Consider the following 27,489-nt stretch of genomic DNA (forward strand, 5'->3'; position numbering starts at 1 on the left):
AAGGGACAATTCCGTTGAAAATGGAACTTCTGGTCACCCTAGTTTAGAGGGTTTATGGCGCGACATCATGACTTGTCCCTTCATACACCTGAAGGAACTAGCATCACTAGAAGCATTAGCTTTAACAGGCAAAATGTTATGAAGTTCTTTGACAATTTACACACAGTTCTCACGAGAGAAAATATTCAATAATAAAAAAAAAATTGGTTTATTCATTATGAATTGTCAGTGAATCAAATCTCCCCATGAAGTGGATCAAGTCTTCCTGTACCGGTTAGAGTTGATCTCCCCTGCACTGACTTTGTTTTTTTATTTTTTTATTATTCACTTTTATCATGCAACATATGTAAATAAAGAGGAAAAACTCGGCTATATGTTAGATATGTCAGATTTTGTTTTAGGTTAAAATATTTTACACAAAAAATTAAAAAAACTAAAAGGGGATCAAGTCTCACCTTTCTCCCCTACCGGTATTATAGCTATTTTTACCTCTGATTGAGGTTCTAGTTGATATGTAGGCCTACATCTATTATCAGACAGTAAGTTACATCTCGCTTGATGATATGTCACAGGAAGAACAATTGTTTGTATATATCTGAAGTCTGATTAATAAAATTTGTTACTAGTCAGCGATGTATGCAATGGAGGGCAAAAGGAACTGGCCACCCTACCCCATTATCTCCTGGCCTAGTTGCCTCATGAGTGATGCCTTATTGCAGGGATGTCAAAATGCCTGCACTGCATCCCCTCAAGAATCCGCAGAACATTTCCTTAAGAGTGATGATTGTATTATCGCTGCGCTCTCATGGTTAACATTTGGCAGGTCTTCGAGCTGCCTTGTGCATAACATTTGGCAGGTCTTTGAAATTTAATTGCATTATTGTTTTCAATTTCTTATGTCGCCACTCCAATCACTCGCCTCAATTTCAATATTGCAACCAATACGCTCCTTCCATTATTAAATGACACCTACTTGTCTAATCCACGTGGACTAAAACCGAGGTTGCAATGTCTTGTGCTGAGGACGAACATTAAGGTATGTGATTAAAAATTATTATTAAAGAGTTATTATTAAGAGTTAAGAATGTCAACGTACTCGTATATGAAATAATAATAATAATAATAATGATAATAATAATAATAATAATAATAATAATAATAATAATAGCCATTTAACAATATAACAAACTAGTGCTTATTCTTATTGAGGAAGTAGACCTGACAACGTGAGAAGCTTAGAGTGAAACCTTCAGAGCAACAATCGGTCGGCAAAATTATGTTTTAAAAGCACACCGCACGTTATTGTATGATGCCGACATGTTAACCATGAGAGCGCGGCGATAATACTTCATCTTGCTGATAAGTGAACCTTGTTGGATTTGTATTGCTTGTATGAAGTATGAGCACGTAATACAGGCGTTTTGATATCCCTGCCTTATTGGTGTTACTTATGAGGTTCCAATCTGTCTTCGGAAGTTGACTAAACAACATACGGTAGCTATTTTAATATTTTAATTTTGAATTCATATACTACTTATAGAATAAAATTTTATAATTATTACAGACTATTATTAAAGTTACTAGAGTATGGGTAATTTTTGTCTTGACTATACGTCTCATCCTGTATTTTTTCCCTTGAAATATATTTTACTCTCTTCTCTCTACCCCTTCGACCATAAGTTAATACATGTTTTAATGTTAAAGAAGAACTATTGTATAGCCTGTCATATAAGAAATCATTTTGCTTTGCCTTTTAATTATAGAACAAGATTGATTCAAAGAAGATCTCATGAAATTTTCACAGTAGAGCCACACTTGTCTTTATGAATCTGTTGTTGTTGTTGTTTGTTTTCTAATGCCAGGCGTTTGACAAAGTCATTTGACCTCTTGCACTCCAATATTTTTCAAAGATATTATCATGGCCAGCCACTGAAGCACAGATTTTGAGGTGTTCCGAATCCATTTCTTGGTTTGAGTTGCACAATGGGCAGTTAGGGGATTGATATATTCCAATTCTATGCAGATGTTTGGCCAAACAATCATGGCCTGTTGCCAATCTAAATGCAGCTACAGACGATTTTCGTGGTAAATCGGGAATTAACTGTGGATTTTGATGCAGAGAGTTCCATTTTTTCCCTTGGGATTGTGTTATCAAATTTTGTTTGTTGAAGTCTAAGTATGTAGACTTAATAAATCTTTTCACAGAGTAATACGTAGATTTAGTAACAGGTCTGTAAGTAGCAGTGCTGCCCTTCTTTGCTAAAGCATCCGCATTCTCGTTTCCCAGGATTCCACAATGGGATGGTATCCATTGGAATACAATTATTTTATTGAGTGATATTAATTGAGAGAGCATTTTAGTTATTTCTGCTGTTTGAGATGAAAGTGTGTGTTTAGAGACTATTGATAGAATAGCTGCTTTGGAGTCTGACAATATAACTGCATTTTTAAATTTATTGATGTGGCATAGAAGATTCCTGAGACTTTCACTTATTGCAACGATTTCTCCATCAAAACTTGTTGTTCCATACCCAAGAGATTTATAAAGTGAGAAGAGACAGCATGTAACACCTGCACTGGCACCTTGTTCTCTGGAGATCAAGGATCCGTCAGTGTATAAATGAAGCCAATTTTGTGGAGGGTACCTAATATTAATTGTCTCTAAAGACAATTGTTTTAGTATTTCAGTGTTTACTTCTGATTTTAGTATTTCTTCTGTTAAATTTAGATTATATTCTATATTTAATAGAGTTAAAGGGTTTGGTTTAATTGTCTTTATGAATCTTGAAGGGTGTTTGAGCAGCATTTTGGGGTTTTTCAACCATCCTTTTAGTAATTCTCCAGAAAAGCTACACCAAAGAAAGCATACTATTTCATGGCTTTTGTGAGATGTATATAGTGATAAACACATGATTTTAGTTTGCAGCCACAAATACTTTAAACTTTAAAATCGTTTAATATTACCTGTACGGTATATACAGGGACATCACTTTATTTTTACCAACATTTTTAACATTAACCTGGCTATACTCGGAAACACTGTTGCCCCCTTCCATTACAGGAGTTTGATGTTACTAGTGCAATATGTAAACAAATCATTTTACTAGCTATAGGAGGAGAGAAAAGTAGTGTATCTATTTATGTTGTAGGGAAATACGATATTACGATTTTCAGTTTGATTATCACTTTTACGGAATTTATGTAGAGTAGTAACATTTTTTTTAAAAAACTCAACTTTTCAGGCGGCTATGTTCGTTATGTAATGTCTACTTTATTTAGCATATTAATTATTGATGTTAACATACAATATAGAGAGTGCATTTAAATTGAGGGGTCATAAGTAAAGGGCTGTAAGTGCACTTAAGTTACTTTTGCGAAAATGGGGATTAAATATTTAAGCTTTTGTAAAACCGGTGAAATTTTTATTTAAATTTTAATGTGTGATGCGATTAAAATATCCCTTTGCCACTAAAATTTTAGATACTTTAGCTTACACTGGATGCACTTAACTCATGTTATTACAAATGTCACTAGCATTCCTTTGCTTCTAGCCACCTCAATTCAAAATAAGTTAATATGAATTTTTAAACAAGTTGCTGAAAATGGTTGCCGTTCATTACAATGCAGGCTTCAATTCTTTACGCATATTATTAAAAACATTTTGAATCATATCCTCTGAAATTGAATTTATCGTTTCTTCAATATAATTTTTAGTACGATATTATTAATATAGGTTCTTTCTTCTATAGAAAACACAACCATATTTCTGAAACACACTATACACTGCAGTGTTTACTTCACTGCTTGAAGACTTCGAACGCAACAGCGGCCGTAAGTTTGTGTGTCTGACGGGAGCAAGGACATTAGTGAAGGGGTGAGAGTGAAGTACATTCAGAAATGCAGGTACAATAAAAATGCAAGTAAAAATAAAATGATGTCCCTATACTAATGCATTCTTGTAACCTCTCCCCCTACCTGTTACAAATATGACACTCCAGAGGCTCTGGACGCAATACTAGGGAAACAAACTATTTTCCAATATTTTGTAATGGAACCTCTTACATTAGTAACGAGTGCACGAGGGAGGGTTTTACAGCAGTGCATTAGAATAAGCTGGTTAAGTATCAGGGATTTTTATGTTGAAAGTATTGTTGAAAGTGTTTGTGGCTGTAAACTGAAATCATGTGTCTATCATTGTATATGTCACACAGAAGCCAGTGAAGCAAAACAAAACTCTACCTCCTTTGATATAGCTTTTCTGAAAAAATACCACCGTAGAGGTGGACTGTTTATATCTATAAACATCAGAGAAGATATATTAGAACAGCAAGATATGCTCTAAGATCACTACAGATCTCCATATATTTATTTTATTTTAGTAGGTTATTTTACGACGCTTTATCAACAGCTTAGGTTATTTAGTGTCTGAATGAGATGAAGGTGATAATGCCGGTGAAATGAGTCCGGGGTCCAACACCGAAAGTTACCCAGCATTTGCTCATATTGGGTTGAGGGAAAACCCCGGAAAAAACCTCAACCAGGTAACTTGCCCCAACCGGGAATCGAACCCAGGCCACCTGGTTTTGCGGCTAGACGGGCTAACCGTTACTCCACAGGTGTGGACTCCATATAAAAATATAGATCTCCATGTACTGGTACGAACAAAACTTAGACACCCATATACCATATGGGCGAAATTTTCCTCTTCCCCATACAATTCATTAAATATTCTACATTCCCATAGCCTGTATGGCTACCATGACAGCACTGGTTAACAGATATGTTAATCAAAAATCAGAATGTTAGTTAATTTCCTTAAAACAAGAGTTTGAACAGGAGTATTGCAGTGGACCCTAGCTTATGCAGATGAAGCGGTAAAGGATGTAAAGCATAAATACCGGTAATTTCCAAACATGCAAATGAAGCAGTTAACAAGAATCCAAGAAACAAATTACCGTAAATAAAATGTTAACAAATCAACAATGTATAAAACTGTATGGCAAACTTACAAAAATTTTGGATCTTAACCACACTTTTATATATAACTAAAAAATCGGCAAAATCTGCATTCTCACTTCCCACTAGTCATGACTGCTTAGCACAACATCTATTTCTGTACATGAAACGGAATGCGTAATATACAACAAAGATACAACTTCTCAATGAAGAACATCTACAATGTAACATTTTTGCATTATGGAATCAAGAGGAAATGCAGAGTAACTAATAGTAAGTCTCATCATCTTTGCAGAAAAGTATAGCGAGCAGTTTCTACAACTTTCCTTTCTGGAGGCTAAAACATTTCCTTTTTTTTTTAAGTTCCTCCATGATATTCGTTACATGGCGAAATTCTAAAATTATACCTTAAATTGAAAACCTCTTAACATAAAATACGGTAGCCTATTAGGGCATGAATATATCTATAGGTTCATAAATAAATGTCAAAACTGATAGATGCTTACAACGAAAATGTAAAATAAGTGAACTAGGAACTCGAAATTCAGAAATCGAGCAGCAGAAATAGTGCATCTTAAGTTTTGGAAGGAGTTATGTCTTTCCCCTACTCTTGTCATAAATAATTTATACCAAGAGCCGAATCTCACAGGAAAATGAACCATAGAAGAGAGAAGTAAAATTCTCCTTTGTCCAATTTACATCTGCACTTTTATATTGCCAAATAAGAGAAATTTTCATAAAAAAAAGGTATATTCATTACCAACATAAATTGTAACAATGATCGCATGAAAAATTATGCACTTTTTGAAATTCAGTGAAACAAACGCGTTTTCTTCTCCTTCTTTCCAAATACTGCTTTCAAATTTTCAAGAGAGATGCTAATCTATGTATGTAACAGAGTGATCTAGACGTTCTGTGCAAAATGGACATTCCTTTTTTCCTATGCAGTGTAACGAGTTTAATGATGTTATTGTTAAAATACAAAAGAAATAAATAATATCTAGTGACCAATGCTTAAAATGGTCCATATGATTTGTGTACACATACGAAATCAGAAAAACAAGCCAATATGGCTTACCATTAATAAAACTGATAAAATGTGAATTTAATAGACCTTTATGTAAGGTTATCATCCATCCAAACCGTTTATTTTATTTAAATTACATTTAATTACATGCTATGAATAAAATGAAAGCTCCTTTACATAATTTTAATGAAATTGTTACAAATTTTTCATATAAAGGGTCAGTTACTTCCAATAAATAATTCAGGATGGACATGACTCATATTTTGTTCACCCATGATACACGTCACACATGAGAGATCACTATCTATTTCAAATTTTTTTGCTGTACTAGACTACATAATGTGTCCAAGATGCAAAAGAAAGCAAGTGTGGGAAGTTGTGCTCCTGTTACGAATTTCGGACACAGTGTTGTTGTAGGTAAGTTCTTAGCCTTTAAATAAAACTTAGTAAGGATATACATAAATATACTTGGACTTCTCCAGATGGATTGACACACAACCAAATAGATCACATCTTGATAGATAAACGGAGACATACTAGTATAGTAGATATTCGAACTTTCAGGGGTGCAGACTGTAATTCTGACCATTATTTGGTGGTTGGAGAATTAAGAGAAAGATTATCAGTAGCCAAGCGAGTAGAGCAACAAGTTGATATTACTAAATTCAATATTTTGAAATTAAAGGACGAGGAAGCTAAGCAAAATTATCAGGTCGAAATTTCGAATAGGTTTGCCACTTTAGAAAGTTCCGACGAAGTTGAGAAAGAATTAGATGTTAATAGCGTGTGGGAAAATATCAGAGATAGTATCAAAATTGCAGCTGAGCAGAGCATAGGTTATTATGAAACTAAGAAAAAGAAACCGTGGTTTGATGAAGATTGTTGCATGGTAGTAGAAAGAAGGAAACAGGCAAAATTGAAATTCTTACAGGATCCAGTTGAGGAGAAGAGAGATAATTATTTCAATGAAAGACGGGAAGCAAGTCGTACACTTAGGAATAAAAAGAGAGGTTACTTGAAGGAAAAACTGAATGAGGTAGAAACAAATAGTAAGAATAAAAACATTCGAGATTTATATAAGGGTATAAAGGAATTTAAGAACGGATATCAGCCAAGGGTAAACGTGATCAAGGATGAGAATGGTGACTTGCTTGCAGACTCTCCATCAATCCTAAACAGATGGAAAAACTATTTTGCGCAACTACTAAATGTACATAGGCCAAATAGAGATGATCGGGACGAAATTGAAATACAAACTGCTGAGCCATTTATACCCGAACCCACGCTTTCAGAAGTCGAAATTGCGATAGAAAATCTGAAAAAGTACAAGTCTCCAGGTATCGATCAAATTCCAGCAGAATTAATACAAGAGGGTGGGAGTGCATTATATAGCGAAATTTATAAACTTGTACTTGCTATTTGGGAAAAGGAAATTGTACCAGAACAATGGAAGGAGTCCATAATTGTACCTATTTTTAAAAAGGGGGACAAAACCAACTGTGGTAACTTTCGAGGAATATCACTTTTGTTGACGTCGTACAAAATTTTGTCCAATATTCTTTTGAGAAGATTAACTCCGTACGTAGATGAAATTATTGGGGATCATCAGTGCGGTTTTCGGCGTAATAGATCGACTATTGATCAGATTTTTTGTATTCGACAGATAATGGAGAAAAAATGGGAGTATAAGGGTACAGTACATCAGTTATTCATAGATTTCAAAAAGGCTTATGACTCGGTTAAGAGGGAAGTATTATATGATATTCTTATTGAATTTGGTATTCCCAAGAAACTAGTTCGATTAATTAAAATGTGTCTCTGTGAAACATACAGCAGAGTCCGTATAGGTCAGTTTCTATCTGATGCTTTTCCAATTCACTGCGGGCTAAAGCAGGGAGATGCACTATCACCTTTAATTTTTAACTTCGCTCTAGAATATGCCATTAGGAAAGTTCAGGATAACAGGCAGGGTTTGGAATTGAACGGGTTACATCAGCTTCTTGTCTATGCGGATGACGTGAATATGTTAGGAGAAAATACACAAACGATTAGGGAAAACACGGAAATTTTACTTGAAGCAAGTAGAGCAATCGGTTTGGAAGTAAATCCCGAAAAGACAAAGTATATGATTATGTCTCGTGTCCAGAATATTGTACGAAATGGAAATATAAAAATTGGAGATTTATCCTTCGAAGAGGTGGAAAAATTCAAATATCTTGGAGCAACAGTAACAAATATAAATGATACTCGGGAGGAAATTAAACGCAGAATAAATATGGGAAATGCGTGTTATTATTCGGTTGAGAAGCTCTTATCATCCAGTCTGCTGTCCAAAAATCTGAAAGTTAGAATTTATAAAACAGTTATATTACCGGTTCTTCTGTATGGTTGTGAAACTTGGACTCTCACGCTGAGAGAGGAACATAGGTTCAGGGTGTTTGAGAATAAGGTGCTTAGGAAAATATTTGGGGCTAAGCGGGATGAAGTTACAGGAGAATGGAGAAAGTTACACAACACAGAACTGCACGCATTGTATTCTTCACCTGACATAATTAGGAACATTAAATCCAGACGTTTGAGATGGACAGGGCATGTAGCACGTATGGGCGAATCCAGAAATGCATATAGAGTGTTAGTTGGGAGACCGGAGGGAAAAAGACCTTTAGGGAGGCCGAGACGTAGATGGGAGGATAATATTAAAATGGATTTGAGGGAGGTGGGGTATGATGATAGAGACTGGATTAATCTTGCACAGGATAGGGACCGCTGGCGGGCTTATGTGAGGGCGGCAATGAACCTTCGGGTTCCTTAAAAGCCATTTGTAAGTAAGTAAGTAAGATATGAATTAGTGTAACTTTTAAGTTACTCCATTTTGAATCTTGCGTACACTACTTTTCAGGGGCGGATGCAAGGGGGGGGGGATTAAGGGGATATATCCCCTCCCGAAATTTTGAGAAAAATACGAAACAAGAAACAAAAATAATATTAATTTTAATTCCTGAATGTACATAGGAATTAGAGGGTTTTCCACGTAAATTCTCTTTGCTAAAATGTTAAATTCCAAGAACTGCAGGAAGACAAACACAGCGTTCTTACTTCAAGTCAGAGAGTCATGAAGAGTATTTTAGGCTCTTAATTTTCCTTCCCTTCTTAGACTATTTCATTAGTCAGCTCAAGGACAGGTTTTTAAATCATAAGGGAATCCTAAAGTCCATACAAACTTTTCTGCCTAAAAACATAGTGTGAGCATCAGATGAAGATTTAGAAACTGCTGTTGAGGCTATAGTAAATCAGTGGCCCAATGATGTTGATGCATCATCAGAGTCTTTCTTCAGTGAATTGAAGATGTGGAGAAGAAATTTCCTTGATCAGAAAAATCTTCACCTAATACCTACTGATTTTATATCATCTTTGAACAGGTGCAATGAAATTATTTTTTCCTGCACTTCCAAGGTGCTGAAACTTTTCTGCACGTTGCCTGTAACTACAGCAACACCAGAACGGTTGTTCTCAACATTGCGGTATTTGAAGACTTACTTGAGGAGCACGATGGGAGCAGACAGATTAAATGCACTGGCCTTGATGTATATACATAAAAATGTAAAAATAAAAGCTCATGAAGTACTGGATGAAATGTCTAAGAAGCCTCATTGCCTTCTTCTGTAAATGCCATTCTGTCATTGTTTTTGTACTGCAGTCATTATAAGTGTTAAAATAAAAAAATTATGGTTTATTTAACAACGCTCGCATTTGCCGAGGTTATATCAGCATCGCCGGTGTGCCGGAATTTTTTCCCTTACGACTTCTTTTACATGCCAGTAAATCGACAGATATGAGGCCTGTCGCATTTAAACACACTTAAATACCATCGAGCTGGGTTGGGGTAGAATCCGCAACTTCGAGCACAGAAGGCTATACCAACTACGCTACTCAGGCCAACTTGTAAATGTTTGTGACTCGGAAACAAATTGTGAATATATAAACTTATTTCTCATTACTCCATTTTTACTATCTCCTCAAATCCCTCCCCGAAAAAAATCCTGCGTCCGCCCCTGCTACTTTTAACACTTGAATATAATTAACTGATTAACTAGCGGACTTACTCGTGTTAATTATGTAAGATTTGTGCGGCTTACAGCTGTTTCAGTGCTTCACGCGCCATCCTCAGAGCCTACTAGATCTCGGCGTCATCTCGAACTTCTCTGCCTGTTATGTGGGTGTGTTTGATTGTTGAAAGGTGTTGAAGAGTGGAGCCAAATAGTGTGTGTGTACTGAAATTGATCTGTGTGTTGAGAATTTGATCGGGGTGTGTTTTAGTGTGTTTGTATACTAGAACAATATGAAATATACAAACACACTAAAACAAACCCCGATCAAATTCTCAACACACAGATCAATTTCAGTACACACACACTATTTGACTCCACTCTTCAACACCTTTCAACAATCAAACACACCCACATAACAGGCAAAGAAGTTCGAGATGATGCCGAGATTTAGTAGGCTCTGAGGATAGTGCGTGAAGCACTGAAACGGCTGTAAGCGACACAAATCTTACATAATTAACACGAGTAAGTCCGCTAGTTAATCAATTAATTTTAAGTTACGTTGCATGCTATAAGAGATTATTTATAGTTTTTAAATAGGCTCTATGTTACATTCTATTCTATTTTGAAGTTAATTTTCCTAAATACCGGTAATTACTAGATTTGTTCCAGCAAGCAATTCAGAACACATTCCAAACTTCTTTCGACGCATGTGACAGTTGTGTACGGTGTCAGAACTAGTTCGGAATTTTATGTTGTTAGAACGATTCTTGAACTCTTCTTTCATGGCCTTCAGAGTTTCTTCTCATGTTAAAATTATATTCATCTTCCGAACTTAATTCGTCATAAATTATATCACTATCATCTACCAAATCACTCATGGTCAACTATTTTTTTTATTTTAACCTGTTAATCTCGAATCATTTTAACCAAAACTTCAGATTAAACCATTTGCGCATGCGTTAACAGTTTAGAATTCCCAGCTCTGCTCTTATTCGAGAACCAATTTCACTTATTCCAAACGAGTTCCGAAGCACGTTGGAACAGGGAACTTGAAGTTCAGTATCGGTTCGGAATCAGTTCTATTCTTGTTGGAACACACATTGAGCTGCTGCGCATGAGCAGAGAGTTCAGAATCGATTCCAAACGGTGCTGGAACAAGCATATTGATTCTCTTGCAATAATCGCCACCACCCCCTCATTTAAAGCTATTTTAAGCATTGCTAGTGACTTACGTAAAAATAATTAAAGCGTTAAAATACTGTAAATGCTTCCGGATTTCTCCGTATATTTCATAGAGCTACATACTCATGAGAATAGAGTAATATCACAGTCTAATATTTACAATCACGAAGCTTGAGTTGTGAGGGTACTAGGAACAATATACTGTGCAGGTACTATTTCGCATTGTCCGTGATGAAGCTATAATAGCGATCCTAGTGATTAGCAACTATCTATGGATGCATATTTCCCACGTATTGAGCTTCGTGACTATATACTAGACTGTGGTAATGCAGATCATCAGCGAACACTACGTCATGTTAACTCTCCATAGAGTGTAGCATACACTTTTTAATATTTCATTTCTGACCAGCCTCATGATCTAGTGGTCAGAGCTTCTGGCTATAGTTCATGAGGTCCCGGGTTCGATTCCCGGTTAGAGTACAGGAATTTTTCCTTAAAGGGGATTATTCCTGTGTTCGTCCATGGTCTGGAATTTAGGTTAAGTTTAGATTTAAGACCTCTCCTGGCACTACATTGTCATAATCATCCTATCACATCATCGGGGTAATGTAACTCCGCCTTCCAGGCACCCCAACCTCAGAAGTGGGTTACAATTAAGCCACAGCCAGGAGAGAAGACCAGAAATGTCGAAAAGACAACCTGGTGGCATTGGATTAAAAAAAAAAATTCATTTCTGTTAAGGTGAGAGCACAGACAGTCCAGAGCTCTTTACAGTCGAAGCAAAATAAAAAAATCTTACCTTCAGTGGTTGTAAGAAATGGTCAATAGTTCGTAAGTCCAAGTTTTGTCTTTTTCGAATCTTAATTTCTTGCAAAAAAAAAATCACAAAGATCCATAAACTAAAATTCCTCTTATTAACTAACTTTGCTTCTTCTCTTATACAGGGTGAATCGTAATAATGTCATTAATTTCAGGGAGTTATTCTTTGAGATATTTCAAACAAAAAAGTTCAATACTTTCTTTTCGAGATAAAAATTGTATAGCCTACTTTCATAGTGTGTTTTGGGAAAGCCATTGATTTATTTCCCAATATGCTCAGTCAGTTTAAGAGCGCAGTGTATTATGATAATAAATTACTGAAATAATTTTAGTTTTGTCCTTTAAATGTGCAGAAATTTTCCAAACAAATGTAACATTGTAAAATCCCTTTGTGAAAAGTTACCTTTTTTTTTCAGATCAAATTTCTGCAAATTTGAAGGACAAAACTAAAATTCTTTCAATCATTTAATCAATACACTACTCTGGGATATTGAGAATTAAATCAATGACTTTTCCAAAACATGCTATGAAATGTTTCATATTAAACAATTTTTATGTAAGTTATAAAGATTATTAATTTTATGGTACTACAGAATTCTCTGTTATGGTTGTTATTTGTTAGTGACAGAGAAAAATTTGCTCCGGTGAACATAACAGTGCAAACAAACACTATCCCAACCCCACAAGTCACTCATATGAGTGCACTCCTTGTACTTACTTACTTACTTACTGGCTTTTAAGGAACCCGGAGGTTCATTGCCGCCCTCACATAAGCCCGCCATTGGTCCCTATCCTGAGCAAGATTAATCCAGTCTCTACCATCATACCCCACCTCCCTCAAATCCATTTTCATATTATCCTCCCATCTACGTCTCGGCCTCCCCAAAGGTCTTTTCCCCTCTGGCCTCCCAACTAACAGTGCACTCCTTGTATGATGACATAATGTAAGTCGAACATGGGAAAGAAAGGGGAAAAAACCAAAGGAGAAAGATTCGACCTGGTGCTGTGGATTGAGCCTTGGCATAGCTCAGTGGCAGAGCAGCCAGTGTATAGAACTGGGGGTCCTGGGTTCAATCCCCTTTGCTGGAGCAAATATTTCTCAGTCATTAACAAATAACAATTGTTATTCGAAAAATAAGCAAAAGCGAGCAAAATTGTATTAAACTTTTTTGTTTTAATACATCAAAGAATAACACCTGAAACTAAATACATTATTTACGGTTCATACAGTATAATGAATTGACAATCGATAGGCCTATCTTTGGTAGTAAAAATAATCACAGTATATTGTGAACACTTACCTCAATATTGGAAACTAAAGCGCCAATAGTCAATCCTACATGATGGCCAATAACACTTATGAGGAGACACAAAATCCAGAACTGCAGACACCTCAAACCGTCCGTTGGTTGATCAGTTAAAAAATATCCTGTGCTTAGTAACAGAGTGGGGCAGATAATCTGATAAAAGATAAGAGATAAACGACATTCTTTAAGTGAATTAAGAACACTTTAATTCTGAGATATAAATCGACATAATTGTATATTACATACCTGTATAGGAATATCTGCAATGAGTTTTGAGATGTAATACGCTTTCAATGAATACCAGTTGTTAAGAATTTCATGTAAAACTACTGGTGTCTCGAAAGGAACTGAAAAAAGAAAGATGAAATTTTCATTTATGTGCACGATAGCATGAAACTGAGGAAAATGTAACTTTCATAAAGGCTATGGACCTCAAGGACGGCAGATAAGTGAGCTGCCATGTTTACAAAATCTCTCCCTCTCCTTCCCCCTCTCCCACACGGCTGTTCACGGAATAGGAGTGGTAAGCACAATAAGTCTCAGGCTGCAGTGCAAGCTTTTGGGTCCTCTTCTACACCTTATGGTTGGGGAAAACCTCGTAGATTTTTCCCGGTGTTTTCCCTCAACCCAATACGAGCAAATGCTGGGTAACTTTCGGTGCTGGACCCCAGACTCATTTCACCGGCATTATCACCTTCATTTCATTCAGACGCTAAATAACCTGCGCCAGTGGCGTATACTGGTTAAAGGGTTTGGGCTACCGCTGACCCTATTATTACACAAAATATATCTAACAATTACTTTAATTTTAATTACTATGGTAAAACTAATAATACAAAATTATTACATTATGTTATATTATAAACTTTTTCTTTTGTAATTTCCTTGGGCTACTGCCGGTAGCCCCGGTGGCCCGCAAAATACGCCCCTGCTGAGATGTTGATACAGCGTCGTAAAATAACCCAATTAAAAAAAACCTCGTAGAAAACCTAACCAGATAATCAGCCCAAGCGGGAATTGAACCCACGTCCTAGCACAACTTCTGATCGGCAGTATCCTTGTCCTTGTAAGCTTTTCTCCAGAAACTAGTAACAAAACAGGAACCAACAAACTAATTTTTTTTTTTTTTTTTTTTTTTTTTTTTTTTTTTTTTTTTTTTTTTTGGTAAAGTTGTAAAGAAAATTAACAAAAGCAAATTTCAAGGGAATTTTTTAAGAAATAAAACACGAGATTTCCCGAGGTACATTTATGTGTTTCCAGACATAGAAAACCTTAACAGTTTCATCTTCAACGAGATAGATGGGAAGTCATCTGAACCAGAAGTGGTCCGTAGACGACAGTTGAAGTCCAAATTTAATCATAACATGCTGTGTTAAGGCTGTCATTAGACTGTTTTGTTTTCAGATATGAAGGGTACACGGGAAAAACGATCAAGGTCCATCAAAAATCGAAATTGAGTTAATAATGCTATCTTATAGTGGAAAGGAAGTACTATCATGTGGTCTAGCTAGTAATAAGAAATCATCATTCTTGACATTCCACTACGTCAATTTCTATTAAATACACATATAACAAAGTATTAAGTGCTTAAACATTAAAATTCGTTTTTCTCGAAACTTTCTAAAATGGACTTTGATCGTTATTCCCGTGTACCCTTCATATGTCTTTGATTTTCATTGTACTATTGTTCAACATGCTCAGAATATTATAATTATTTGCACATATCTTATTAGTTATTTGAGTTTTTATTAATTTTGTCAAATTATGTTTCACTGGGATTTCACTTACTACTTACAATGAGTACTAACTATCAACATGGTTAAGATAAAAGAAAAATATTGGTAGTGATCCTATTCATCCAAAAGCCATTGGAAAAAAATCAGGCATTAAATTATACATGCGATCCTATTCACCCCACCTTTGGGATGAATAGGATTATGGAACAACAAAAAATATATAATGGGTAAATAAATAAATGAACTATGATTACAATAGGCTATTATACCTAAAAACTCATTATTTGGTTATGACTAAAATTTTTTCTCTATAGCTTTTCCTGTGGAAAATGTTGTGAGAAGTTTGAAATTGATCCTATTTCCCCCATTTTACGGTACATATAGAGTACACTTGAACAATAAGAATCAACAACAACAATAAATTCACATGGATACTTACTTTGGGTTACAGTTGGCACTGAATTACAGAAAAACAGGAACAATACGAAGAAGAAAATGCATGACACATTACTCAATACTCTTGAAGCATCATTTCCAATGTCATAATACACGGCCCCAAGTAATAACCCAATTCCTATGTGGGTAAGGACTCGCAACCAAACAAAATACTGAAAAATAAGAGTACATGCTTTTACTCATATTAATATAAAAAAAATATTGCACCAGTATAGTAAAGAAACAAAACATTATTACATCTGCCATAGATTTGTAGAACCTTTTACACAAGGAGGAACAGAAAACATGAGGTAGTAAACAGAAAAGTTATGAAAAGGAAAATGTCTAAGTATTAGGAAAGTTCAGGATAACAGAGAGGGTTTGGAATTGAACGGGTTACATCAGCTTCTTACCTTTGCGGATGACGTGAATATGTTAGGAGAAAATCCACAAATGATTAGGGATTTGGAAGTAAATTCTGAAAAGACAAAGTATGTGATTGTGTCTCGCTACCAGAATATTTTACGAAATGGAAATATAAAAACTGGAAATTTATCCTTCGAAGAGAGGGAAAAATTCAAATATCTTGGAGCAACAGTAACAAATATAAATGGCACTCTGGAGGAAATTAAACGCAAAATAAATATGGGAAATGGCTGTTATTATTCCGTTGAGAAGCTTTTGTCATCTAGTTTGCTGTCAAAAAATCTGAAAGTTAGAATTTATAAAACAGTTATATTACCAGTTGTTCTGTATGGTTGTGAAACTTGGACTCTCACTTTGAGAGAGGAACAGAAATTAAGGATGTTTGAGAATAAGGTTCTTAGGAAAATATTTGGGGCTAAGAGGGATGAAGTTACAGGATCATGGAGAAAGTTACACAACGCAGACCTGCAAGCATTGTATTCTTCACCTGACATAACTAGGAACATTAAATCCAGATGTTTGAGATGGGCAGGGCATGTAGCACGTATGGGCGAATCCAGAAATCTTTATAGTGTGTTAGTTGGGAGACCAGAGGGGAAAAGACCTTTGGGGAGGCCGAGACGTAGATGGGAGGATAATATTAAAATGGATTTGAGGGAGGTAGGATATGATGATAGAGACTGGATTAATCTTGCACAGGATAGGGACCGAGGGCGACAATGAACCTTCGGGTTCCTTAAAAGCCATTGGTAAGTAAGTAAGTAAGGGTTGCTTCCCATCCCAAATCATGTGGGACATCTAAAATTTTAATGAAGTTAACCATATCATATCTCGAATTCAATTTAGGAGAAATGTCATATTTTCCGAATTATTGGTGATTTGAAAATAGAATGTAAGAAAAATACGTACTGGCACTATTTTTAACTAATGCACTTAGCATCAATATTATGATATACTGTACATCATATACATCACTATGATCAGTCATATGCGACATTCACAATAAAAATTAAACATACATAAAACCTTTGTACAGTTGTTTTATTACATCATGACAGTCCGTCTGCACGAAAGAGGGGAATGGTGGCTGTTGGAGGGCAGATGGACAACTAGAACGTGCACTGTGTCAGCATTGGAGAGGGAGGGCAGTACACTCACGTTACAATACGAATCTTACTTTTTGGGTCGTGCTGTTGTGGCTTCTGCATAAAGCTGTTGAGTTTTTGGTTTTTGGGTTGTATGTGTAGGATTTCCATGTCTGATTTATGTTATTGCAGCGGCGGCTTTTGGGGTAGTGCCAGTGTGCCATGGCACCACCAATGAAAGAAACAAACAATAATATCCTAAAAAGCAGTTGTAATAGTTTATTTCTACACATTTTATTCGTATTTCATCTGAACGAGTGCGCGCACAGATCGGGACGCACTCTTGCAGCGTTTTTCCGAACATTGGAGCCACTTCGGTGTCGCACTGCCTGCGTCCATATAACACTGCACAAAAGGCTACTGATTCTAGTTTATATCCGTTTCTTATGGCAGACTTTGAGCCAAATTCAATTTGACTTAGTAGTTAATATTCCGCCCGATAGAGCACAGGAATGAAGAAATTTCGCTAGATGGCAGGGTTGTAGGAGACGTTAGGAAGGGAACCATCAACAGCAGACTTGCACGAAAACACAAGATAAAGTTCCGCGCCAAATGTTAATGTAATGTTGCCAATTCAAAACTAATGCACATAACTTGGATTTGAATGTGTAAAGTATTATCCATTTAACTGTACTGAATGCAGAGAAAGTCATGGTTCTTTTTAGAAGGATAAATATTTTTTCATATTATGTAAAACTGTTTGTTAATGTTGTGTAATATTTGTTTTATTTTGCGGCAACTAAATATCGCTACACTGTTGCTATGAGTATTGATGCTTTTGTTAACGATACGTGAGATCTGACTTGAAAATTGTGTTATTCAGGCCGCTGCCTTGGATTCATCGGCCTGTTAAATAAAGTGCAAACGTGTTCGTTTATTATCTATATCACTGTTTATCTCGTGTGTTTTTGCCAGTAATTTTACTAGTTATAAAAGTTATTTGTATTTGACTAAAAATACTGTGAAAGTTTTGCATTATCTGTATCTGTAAATTTCGTTATTAGTTTCGGAAATGTTATTGTAACTGTTACTAGATGCATTATTAACTGTACAGCTGGTAAAATAGCTGGTTTAATTAATGTGTGTTTTTTTTTTTAACGTATAATGTAAACGTGAGCTGCAATTATCAGTTTCACTAGGGTAATTTGCGTACAACCTTTTTTCATTTTTGGCACCACCACCACCAGAATGCCTCATCGGCCGCCACTATGTTATTGTATGTGTGGTTAGCATTAGTTATGTGTTCGGCATATGTAGATTTATTGTGTCCTCTGGTTATTGCTTTAATGTGTTCTTTGTATCGAGTTTGGAATGATCTGCCTGTCTGTCCAATGTAGAAACTGTCGCAACTATTGCATGTGAGTTTGTATACGCCTTTGTGGTTGTATTTATTTGTTTGTGTCGTTTGTGTGTTGAGATGTCTTTGTGGTGTGTTTTCTGTTCTGTATGCTATGTTGTATTTCTGTTTTCTGAATGAGGATGCAATCTTGTGTGTGTTTTTGTTTTCGTATGTTAGTGTGATGTATTTCTTGTGTTCTTGTGTTTGTGTTGTGTTTTGTGTGTTTTTGTGTTTGTTGAGTTTTTGTTTTGTCTTCCTTATGATGTTGTCTATTAGGTTTGGGTTGTAACCATTTTCTTGTGCTATGTATTTGATTGTGTTCAAAAACTCAACACACTAGAACAATATGAAATATACAGACACACTGGAAAAGTTCCTGCACTGGTCATCCTAGCCAATGTTGACAAAATATATCATTTAATTAATGTACCTTATCTCTTATGGTACACAGCAGTGATCTTTTCGTCAGAGTTAGAAATTGCTTCCATAAAGGCTGAGAATAACTTGATGCTATGTGAACATCCTTCTCTATGAAGATGGCTGTTTCCAATAACTTCTGTGGTGCAGATAATTGTGATGGATTCAGTCTTGAAGCTGAAATCGAAATGGCTCAATACATTAAAATTTTAAGAATAAGGCTGCAATTGAATCGATCATTTTGAAATGGGATCATCTCTAATTTAAAAAAAAAATTCACCTTATGACGGAATTGCATTCCTAGAGCGTCTACTCATATATTCCATATGAAAACAGTACGTTCTTTATCTGTTAAAGGACTTTTAGACAGGGTCAGATTCAAGCGTTCATTTGGAAAACATATCATTTCCTAGATATAACGTTTTTTCAAAATTATCTGTGTGATGTTATAAAATACGTACTGATGCCTACCTGCTGCACAGCTGATTGTCCCCCTAAGCTCCTGTTTTGGCTGATGCAGGGGGCTTATCGGTAGTTAACTAGCAATCATCTACCCTGTGTTAGTCGTCTGCAGTTATTAATTTTTACGTAAGAAGAGAGGTGAGCAACTATGTTATTCAGCAAATCAAGTTTTCAGGTATAACTCCCTGTAAAGTTGATCTGAATAATTTTAAGGGAAAAATTTTTCCGGGGCCGGGTATCGAACCCGGGACCTTTAGTTAACGTACCAACGCTCCACCAACTGAGCTACCCGGGAACTCTACCCGACACCGATCCAACTTTTCCCTCTATATCCACAGACCTCAAAGTGGGCTGACAACTGTCAAGCAACCAACATTGAGTGCACACTAACTCTGTGTGACTTAAATTGTGATTTTCTGTTAACGAACAGTGACGTGTATTATGCAAATCAAGTTTTCAGGTATAACTCCCTGTAAAGTTGATTTGAATAATTTTAAGGGAAAAATTGTTCCGGGACCGGGTATCGAACCCGGGACCTTTGGTTAAACGTACCAACACTCTACCAACTGAGCTACCCGGGAACTCTACCCGACGCCAATCCAACTTTTCCCTTTATATCCACAGACCTCAAAGTGGGCTGACAACTGTCAAGCAACCAACATTGAGTGCACACTAACTCTGTGTGACTTAAATTGTGGTTTTCTGTTAACGAAGAGTGACGTGTATTATGCAAATCAAGTTTTCAAGGTATAACTCCCTGTAAAGTTGATTTGAATAATTTTTCCCTTAAAATTATTCAACTATGTTATTATTTTGAAGAATAAGAATATCAGCTGGTTCTAGTTTATAAAGAATTTCAGATAACGACTGTCACAAAATCTACCAGTTTATTGAGAGTATTCCTGTCAAATAAGTCCATTATTCAAATCTCATAAGAAAGTATCTCCCTGCTGGGCTCAGTGTTAAGATCATGTACAAAAGGTTCTTAAAGAAGCATTCAGAATGTGAATTGAACGAAATATGCAAATTTTTCCTTAAGTATTTTAACGAAAATTTCAATTTGTCCTTTTGTTGTCCCCAAATAGAACTTGTAAACAAAATAAAAGACCCTCATCTTAATGAAAATGCAAAGATATCTGCGATTGTTGAACACATAGTCCATAAACGAATAGCTAGCAAAGCAATTGAAGCAGAATCACTGGGTACAGGTAACTTTCAACGTTGGACTTCGAACTCGTTTGCCATCATTTATTACACTTCTCCTCTTTCATCATCATCTACATTTCTTTTCCATATTCAGGCTTGCGCCCACGTAGAGTTGGCTACAGGCAGGGCTGGGCAAAATACTGACATCCAAGTATTTCAAATACAAATACAAAATACCTCAAAAAATTGTATTTGAAATACAAATACAAAATACTTTTAAAAAATTAACCAAAATACATTTGTATTTTAAATACTCGATACAATATATACCCCTAAACAAATAAGAATATTACTGAAAGTCTAAAATATCATGCTAACATTAAAAGTATTTTTATCTCGAAGTTTTATATAAACACTGTAACTGAACATTCTTCCTTTACCCAATCAGCAATGAAATTATGCTACATATGAATAATTACTGCTCCCTTTCAAAAAAAACAGTTTCTCAAGAAGTTTATTAGATAAGGATCCCCTTGCTGGTGAATGAATAAATTCTGCAAAACAGAACAGTCTTTCTACAGGTGCAGAGGAACACAAACTTGTATTATACCGGTACTTTATAAAAGCTTGTTTCACTGTTGGGTAATTCTCTGGAGTGCACAGGGTTGTCCCTTTGCAATTGAAGAATTGTATGAGCTCATATTCCACAGTAGACAAGTTCTTTTCTTTTTGCTTTTCAAAGTCTGTTATACTTGAGTTGAAAACACAAAAATTGTTTTCATCGTCTGAACTGACCAAAGGTGTAACAGAGAACTGCTCAGCTGATTTCACGCACATATTCTGTATTCTCTTCTTATCATTTGATGAGGTAGTGTCAGGTAGCCATCTCATCTTAAATTATGGGTTGAAGCAAGCTGCCAAAATAGCTCAATTTGCTTCTGGAGTCAGATCAAACATCGCTTTAAATCTTGATGAAAGCGAACTTATTAGGATTGGAGTTACTTGCAATAGATGGCGTAGATTGCTCAAAATATGTAATCTGTTTTGAGGGAAATTAATGTGGACAAAAGTTGGTCGTAATAGCACGTCTTCTCATTTTGCATTAAATCAAGGACTATGGCAATGGGATTCAGTACTGCACAATATTCTTCAAGGGACTGAAATTCAATATATTTGAAGATTGACAATCCCAGTTTTTCACATATACTGTTTATATCATGTTTGAATTGCAGTATTTGAGAGATAGAGTCATAAAGAGAATTCCATTGAGTTGGGCAAGGAAACTTTAATGAATATTTCAAGACATCTGATATAATTTCTGAGGATTTGAGTCTCCTAGACACATTCCGTAATGCTGAACACTTAGCAAGTGTTGGGTGATGGATCCTTGATGCTGTTGGAAATTTCTTTATGGCATTAAGGAAATCAGTTGTGGCAAGAAAACTAAGTGTATGGCTAGCACATCTGAAATGGGTAGGCAAATAAGACGAAAGTTCATTCTTCAAATCCAAATCCAAAACTTGAAGGACAAGAAGAAGAAAAAAGTATTTTGAGTATTTGAAATACAAAATACACCAATTTTATGTATTTAAATACAAAATACTTTCGAAAATCCTTACAAATTACAAAATACAAAATACAAATGTATTTCAATTACGTATTTTAAATTCAAATACTCCCCAGCCCTGGCTACAGGCCACCACCAATCTTAGACACCATGGTTATATGGTCATCAGTTGCTAATGGTAGTGCTATATACTGTTGACTCACCAATGAACTCATGATAGCTCATGGGACCGGGTTTGAGGTATCACTGTGATGTCTACGCAGAAAGCTAAAGGGATTCTGCAGTCTGTAGGGGAATCTGTAGCACGGAATGCCTTAGGGCATGCACACATTCTTTTCCGGGTAGTACAGAGGAAACAAGTAGTTACATTGTTATTAATTATTCTGCGACTTTCTCACGCATTACGTGAATGAATAAGTACTTCAAACACATACTGAGGGGAGCTTCTATTTGTGCCGCAGACTTACTATTTTGTATCAGGTCAGGACGTAAATGTGTAAGTAAGAAGGTACAAGAAAGTAGGGAAATATTTCTTACTCCCTAAAAAAATATGAAATTTCTTAGGTCACATGAAGCTATGCCTCAGAAGAACTAAAAAATCATATACCGGTAGTCTATACAGGCTGGAAGTGAAATAACCTTCCTGATTAAAAGGCACCATAAGGTACACTTAAATGAAGAGAAAACCTATATTAGGTTTTGCATGGTTAATTAGAAAATTAAGTTTGAAGTTTCAGAAGTCTGGCAACATTGATGCTGACACATCCTTCTCGTAATACAAATGTAAGAAGTCAATGAACTCGGTGTCTCGCTAAAAGAGATGAGCTGTTCTCTGGCACAACGTTGCAACCTGCTCGCATCTTGCAGTGGCTTGAAATTAGAGGTTTTTAAAATTAAATTCACAGAACCGTCCATGCTATTGAAATAGGTCATAGAAATAAATTATTCTTTATTAGATTTCCTATTGATATGGACAAAAATCATGATCCTACTCGCAACAGTTACCAAATAAGATGTTGTTAAACATTTGAGAAAAAACATTCACTTTTAAAATCCGCAAGGCTATTTCACTTCCACTCTGTTGTATTGTTTAATTTGCTGATGAGATCATAACAAAATACAAGTTTTTTTTTTTTTTTTTACAAATGAAGAGGAGATAGAAATTCCTGAACTGAAATATTAAACACTCAAATACTTGTAATTGATTAACTAGTGGACTTACTCGTGTTAATTATGCTAACTGCTAATAATGTTAATAATTAACACGAGTAAGTCCACTAGTTAATCAATTACTTATATTCAAGTGTTAAAAGTAGTGTACGCAAGATTCAAAATGGACTCAAATACTTCTCTTAATGGGAAATCTCTTGAAAAAAGACAAACAAAATCGTTAGTCAAAAGATACTAAGGTAACAAATGCAGATCTACGGCCTCTTACTTGATCTTCATGATCATGTTTCTGATTTTATTAATCGAATAGATTCTGTAACTCATCAAAATGCTGATGCTCACATTGTTCTAATGGTAGTTAAGCTGGAGACTGAAAATTTGACTTACCATTTTATGGAACAAGATACAAACTTGTTTCCACAACAGCAAAACTCAATACCTACCAGTAGCCTACACTTAAAATAACTTAATACCATGAAGCAACGGTATGCAGAGAAAAGTTTACAACGCTTCTCAGATAAAAATGAGAAAGTCATTACTGGCACCTTGCTTGAGAAAGAAACTCAAAAGATATTTGTTAAAGTTCGTTAATTCGCATTTGTATATATACAGTGTATCTGAATTTGGGGGGGAGGGGTTATTTCTATGTAACTATAAATTTTTATGTAAACACTAAGTTGTTAATGTACCATATTACTCTATTTCATATCATACTTTATGTGAACCTGACTTTGTCTAATACAGCAGCCATGTGCTGTCTAATAACAAATCAACTAGTAAATGCTGAACACGAATAAATTAAGTAATTGATTAACTAGTGGGCTTACTCGTGTTAATTATGTAAGTCTGTGTGGCTTACAGCTGTTTCGGTACATCATCACACCATCCTCAGAGCCTACTAGATCTCGGCGTCATCTCGAACCTCTCTGCCTGTTATGTGGGGTGCGTTTGATTGTTGAAAGGTGTTGAATAGTGGAGTCAAATAGTGTGTGTGTATTGTTCTAGTGTGTTGAGTTTTTGGTTTTTGGGTTGTGTGTGTAGGATTTCCATGTCCGCATTTATGTTATTGTATGTATGGTTAGTATTGGTTATGTGATCGGCATATGTAGATGTATTGTGTCCTCTGGTTATTGCTTTAATGTGTTCTTAGTAGCATGTTTGGAATGATCTGCCTGTCTGTCCAATGTAGAACTTATCGCAACTATTACATGTGAGTTTGTATACACCTGTGTGGTCGTATTTATTTGTTTGTGTTTTTTTGTGTTTTGAGATGTCTTTGAAGTGTGTTTTCTGTTATGTATGCTATGTTGTATTTCTGCACTACATGTGAGTTTGTATATACCTGTGTGGTCGTATTTATTTGTTTGTGTTTTTTGTGTGTTGAGATGTCTTTGAAGTGTGTTTTCTGTTCTGTAATAGTTGCGATAAGTTCTACATTGGACAGACAGGCAGATCATTCCAAACACGCTACTAAGAACACATTAAAGCAATAACCAGAGGACACAATACATCTACATATGCCGATTACATAACCAATACTAACCATACATACAATAACATAAATGTGGACATGGAAATCCTACACACACAACCCAAAAACCAAAAACTCAACACACTAGAACAATACGAAATATACAAACACACTAAAAAACACCCTGATCAAATTCTCAACACACAGATCAATTTCAGTACACACACACTATTTGACTCCACTATTCAACACCTTTCAACAATCAAACGCACCCACATAACAGGCAGAGAAGTTCGAGATGACGCCGAGATCTAGTAGGTTCTGAAGATGGTGTGATGATGCACCGAAACAGCTGTAAACCACACAGACTTACAAAATTAACACGAGTAAGCCCACTAGTTAATCAATTACTTATATTCAAGTGTTAAAAGTACTGTATGCAAGTTTCAAAATGGACGAATAAATTCTTTCCACCAGTCTAAACAGTAGGACTAAATACAGAAACAGAATGGCATATAGGATACTGAAAAAAATATATTATTTTTGTGTCAAGCTCATAGTTCTTCTCATAATAATTTCCCTGCTCGATGTAAACTAATTTAAAATTCTCCTTTTGAGCAAATTCATGTTTAATTATTGAATACCAGTGCATCTAAGTTTGCCAACTTTTTTTAGAAGAAAATACGGGAGACAAAGGAATCGACAAAATTTCACATATAAAATAGACTAATTATTCGTATCAGTTACTAAAAAACAATTTTATTCTACACTTCGGCAGCTAGATTTAAAATAAGAGTATTTTGAGGAAGATTTTGTCTCGCATAATAGTTGAAGTCAACTGCAGTTTTCAGCTTTGATTTGATTAAATGTTTCGAACATCTGTCCAATTATTGTTCATGAGATGAAACACCCTCTTTGTATTAGCATTACTACTTGGTATGTTTAGAACAAAACTAGCCAGTTTTTCCATATTTATAGCATTAACACGGTTTGATTTTAAACTGGTGAGCACTAAAATCCATTTCTGGCAAGCATCACTTTCTAAAAAGACTGCATGTTTTAATGCCTGTCTTCAACAACAAAATTCATTATATAATCCAGTGGTCATCAGCATTCGCTGAAATGGGTACAGTGTAGCGAGTGCAACGTAATATGCTTCGTCGTGCAGAAGGGAGAGATGGAAAGCATACACGCCAGCAGCCACGGATGCACGCCAGTGCAATGTCTTATACGCGGGTAAGACATGGTAGCCCGAGGGTGCACTGTGCTGATGACCGCTGATATATTCAATCATCATTCACAGAAAAATCAAATATCAATATACACATTCTTATATTATGCAAAAATAAGGGATCAAATAGTGTAAGTTCTTACAGTCAATTACTTAACAATATTACATACATTGAACCTTTATGTTATTACATGAAGTAGTATTTAAAAATCATGACAAAAGTTTTCACCAATAAATTTGGCATCTTCAGGTCACATTAAAAAACATATTAACATAAAATGAACACTTAAGATATTCCAGTTAAACACAATTGTTAAAAATTAAAAACTGGTAGAATAGGCAATCTGAGCAATATGCCATTAAAATACATGTAGCAGGGTGTTGATACCATGAAATCGTGGAATATGCTGATAACACTGTATTAACTGATAAGTGTACATAACGAAGAAAGAAGACATAACAATCTTCAAGTTTATGCGGGTGCAGTTCCCAAAATGATGAAAATATGCTACAGTATATAGATCGCTCGTGCTGCTGTTTATGGACGTACTTCATGTAATAACATAAAGGTTCAATGTATGTAATATTGTTAAGTAATTGGCTGTAAGAACTTACACTATTTGATTGATACTATACTTATCGGACCCAACATGCCTTTAAAATTGAAAAATAAGGGAGAAAAATGCTCGAAGAGAAGAATAATACGGGAGCTGGGAGACTGCTAAAAATTATAGGCGAATACGGGAGATCCTGGGAAATACAGAATGGTGACAACCTTAAGTACATCACTGCCGTACTTTTAAAAGTTAATGAAGATTGAACATAATAACCACTTAAGTTAAATGCATGAACTAAAAACAAAGAACTCATGAAAATTAAGTTATGGAATCCATACCAGTAATAAATTTCTGAAAGGACTCATAAAGAAGAGAAATGTCTTCAACTTCATGATCATTAACACCTGCTAATGAATTACCAATAGTTTTGAAACAAATTATTTCAAGAGTAGTGGTGTAAACAGTGGTTTAGTTAGATTGGAATGTACCAGAACAGCATTCCAGAAAATAAAAATATACAGTATATATGCTTATTGGAAACATAAGGATACTAAACTTGACATCAAGTACCGAGTCCATTAGGCAATTGGTGAATTGATAAGGTGAGTTCCTGTATATATTTTTTCGCAAATCACTGGGTATAAATGATAATATACCGGTACTGAAGGTGATAATTCATGAACATCATGCTCAATACTAATTTTTTCACAAAACAGGTAATGCTCACTCAGTATTTAAGTATGTACCAACAAGCATTATAAAACAAAAAGAAAACATATCTTCAAGAAGCAAGTAAAATCCTTTCTACTGACACATGCCTGTTATTCTACAGATGAATTCCTATGTAGTAATTACAGTAGATGTTACTAAAATATATGTTGTTGTTTAGTCAACTGTCCAAGTTGACACCATCAAGGTATCTCATGAGGCAACTAGGCCAGGAGATAATGGGGTAGGATGGCCAGTTCCTTTCTCCCTCTGTTGCATATATCACTAACTAGCTACATATTCTACTAATCAGACTTCAGATGCCTACAAACAATTGTT

At 35.4% G+C, this 27,489-nt stretch overlaps 1 protein-coding gene across 9 annotated transcripts in view; it reads right to left on the reverse strand.

The window, feature by feature from the left end:
* The window catches only part of LOC138703123 (ATP-binding cassette sub-family G member 1-like), a 166,912-nt gene that overhangs the window by 69,214 nt on the left and 70,209 nt on the right, over positions 1-27,489 (reverse strand). For all 9 annotated transcript variants that reach the window (XM_069830725.1, XM_069830723.1, XM_069830724.1 and 6 more), the window contains 4 exons: positions 18,852-19,015; positions 15,516-15,684; positions 13,587-13,687; positions 13,335-13,493 (listed from right to left, as the gene is read on the reverse strand). In XM_069830725.1, the coding sequence (XP_069686826.1) occupies positions 13,335-13,493; positions 13,587-13,687; positions 15,516-15,684; positions 18,852-19,015 (593 nt within the window). The remainder of the gene's footprint in view (positions 1-13,334; positions 13,494-13,586; positions 13,688-15,515; positions 15,685-18,851; positions 19,016-27,489) is intronic.

This window comes from Periplaneta americana, chromosome 7 (assembly GCF_040183065.1).
Source record: "Periplaneta americana isolate PAMFEO1 chromosome 7, P.americana_PAMFEO1_priV1, whole genome shotgun sequence".
In the NCBI taxonomy this organism is placed as follows: domain Eukaryota; kingdom Metazoa; phylum Arthropoda; class Insecta; order Blattodea; family Blattidae; genus Periplaneta; species Periplaneta americana.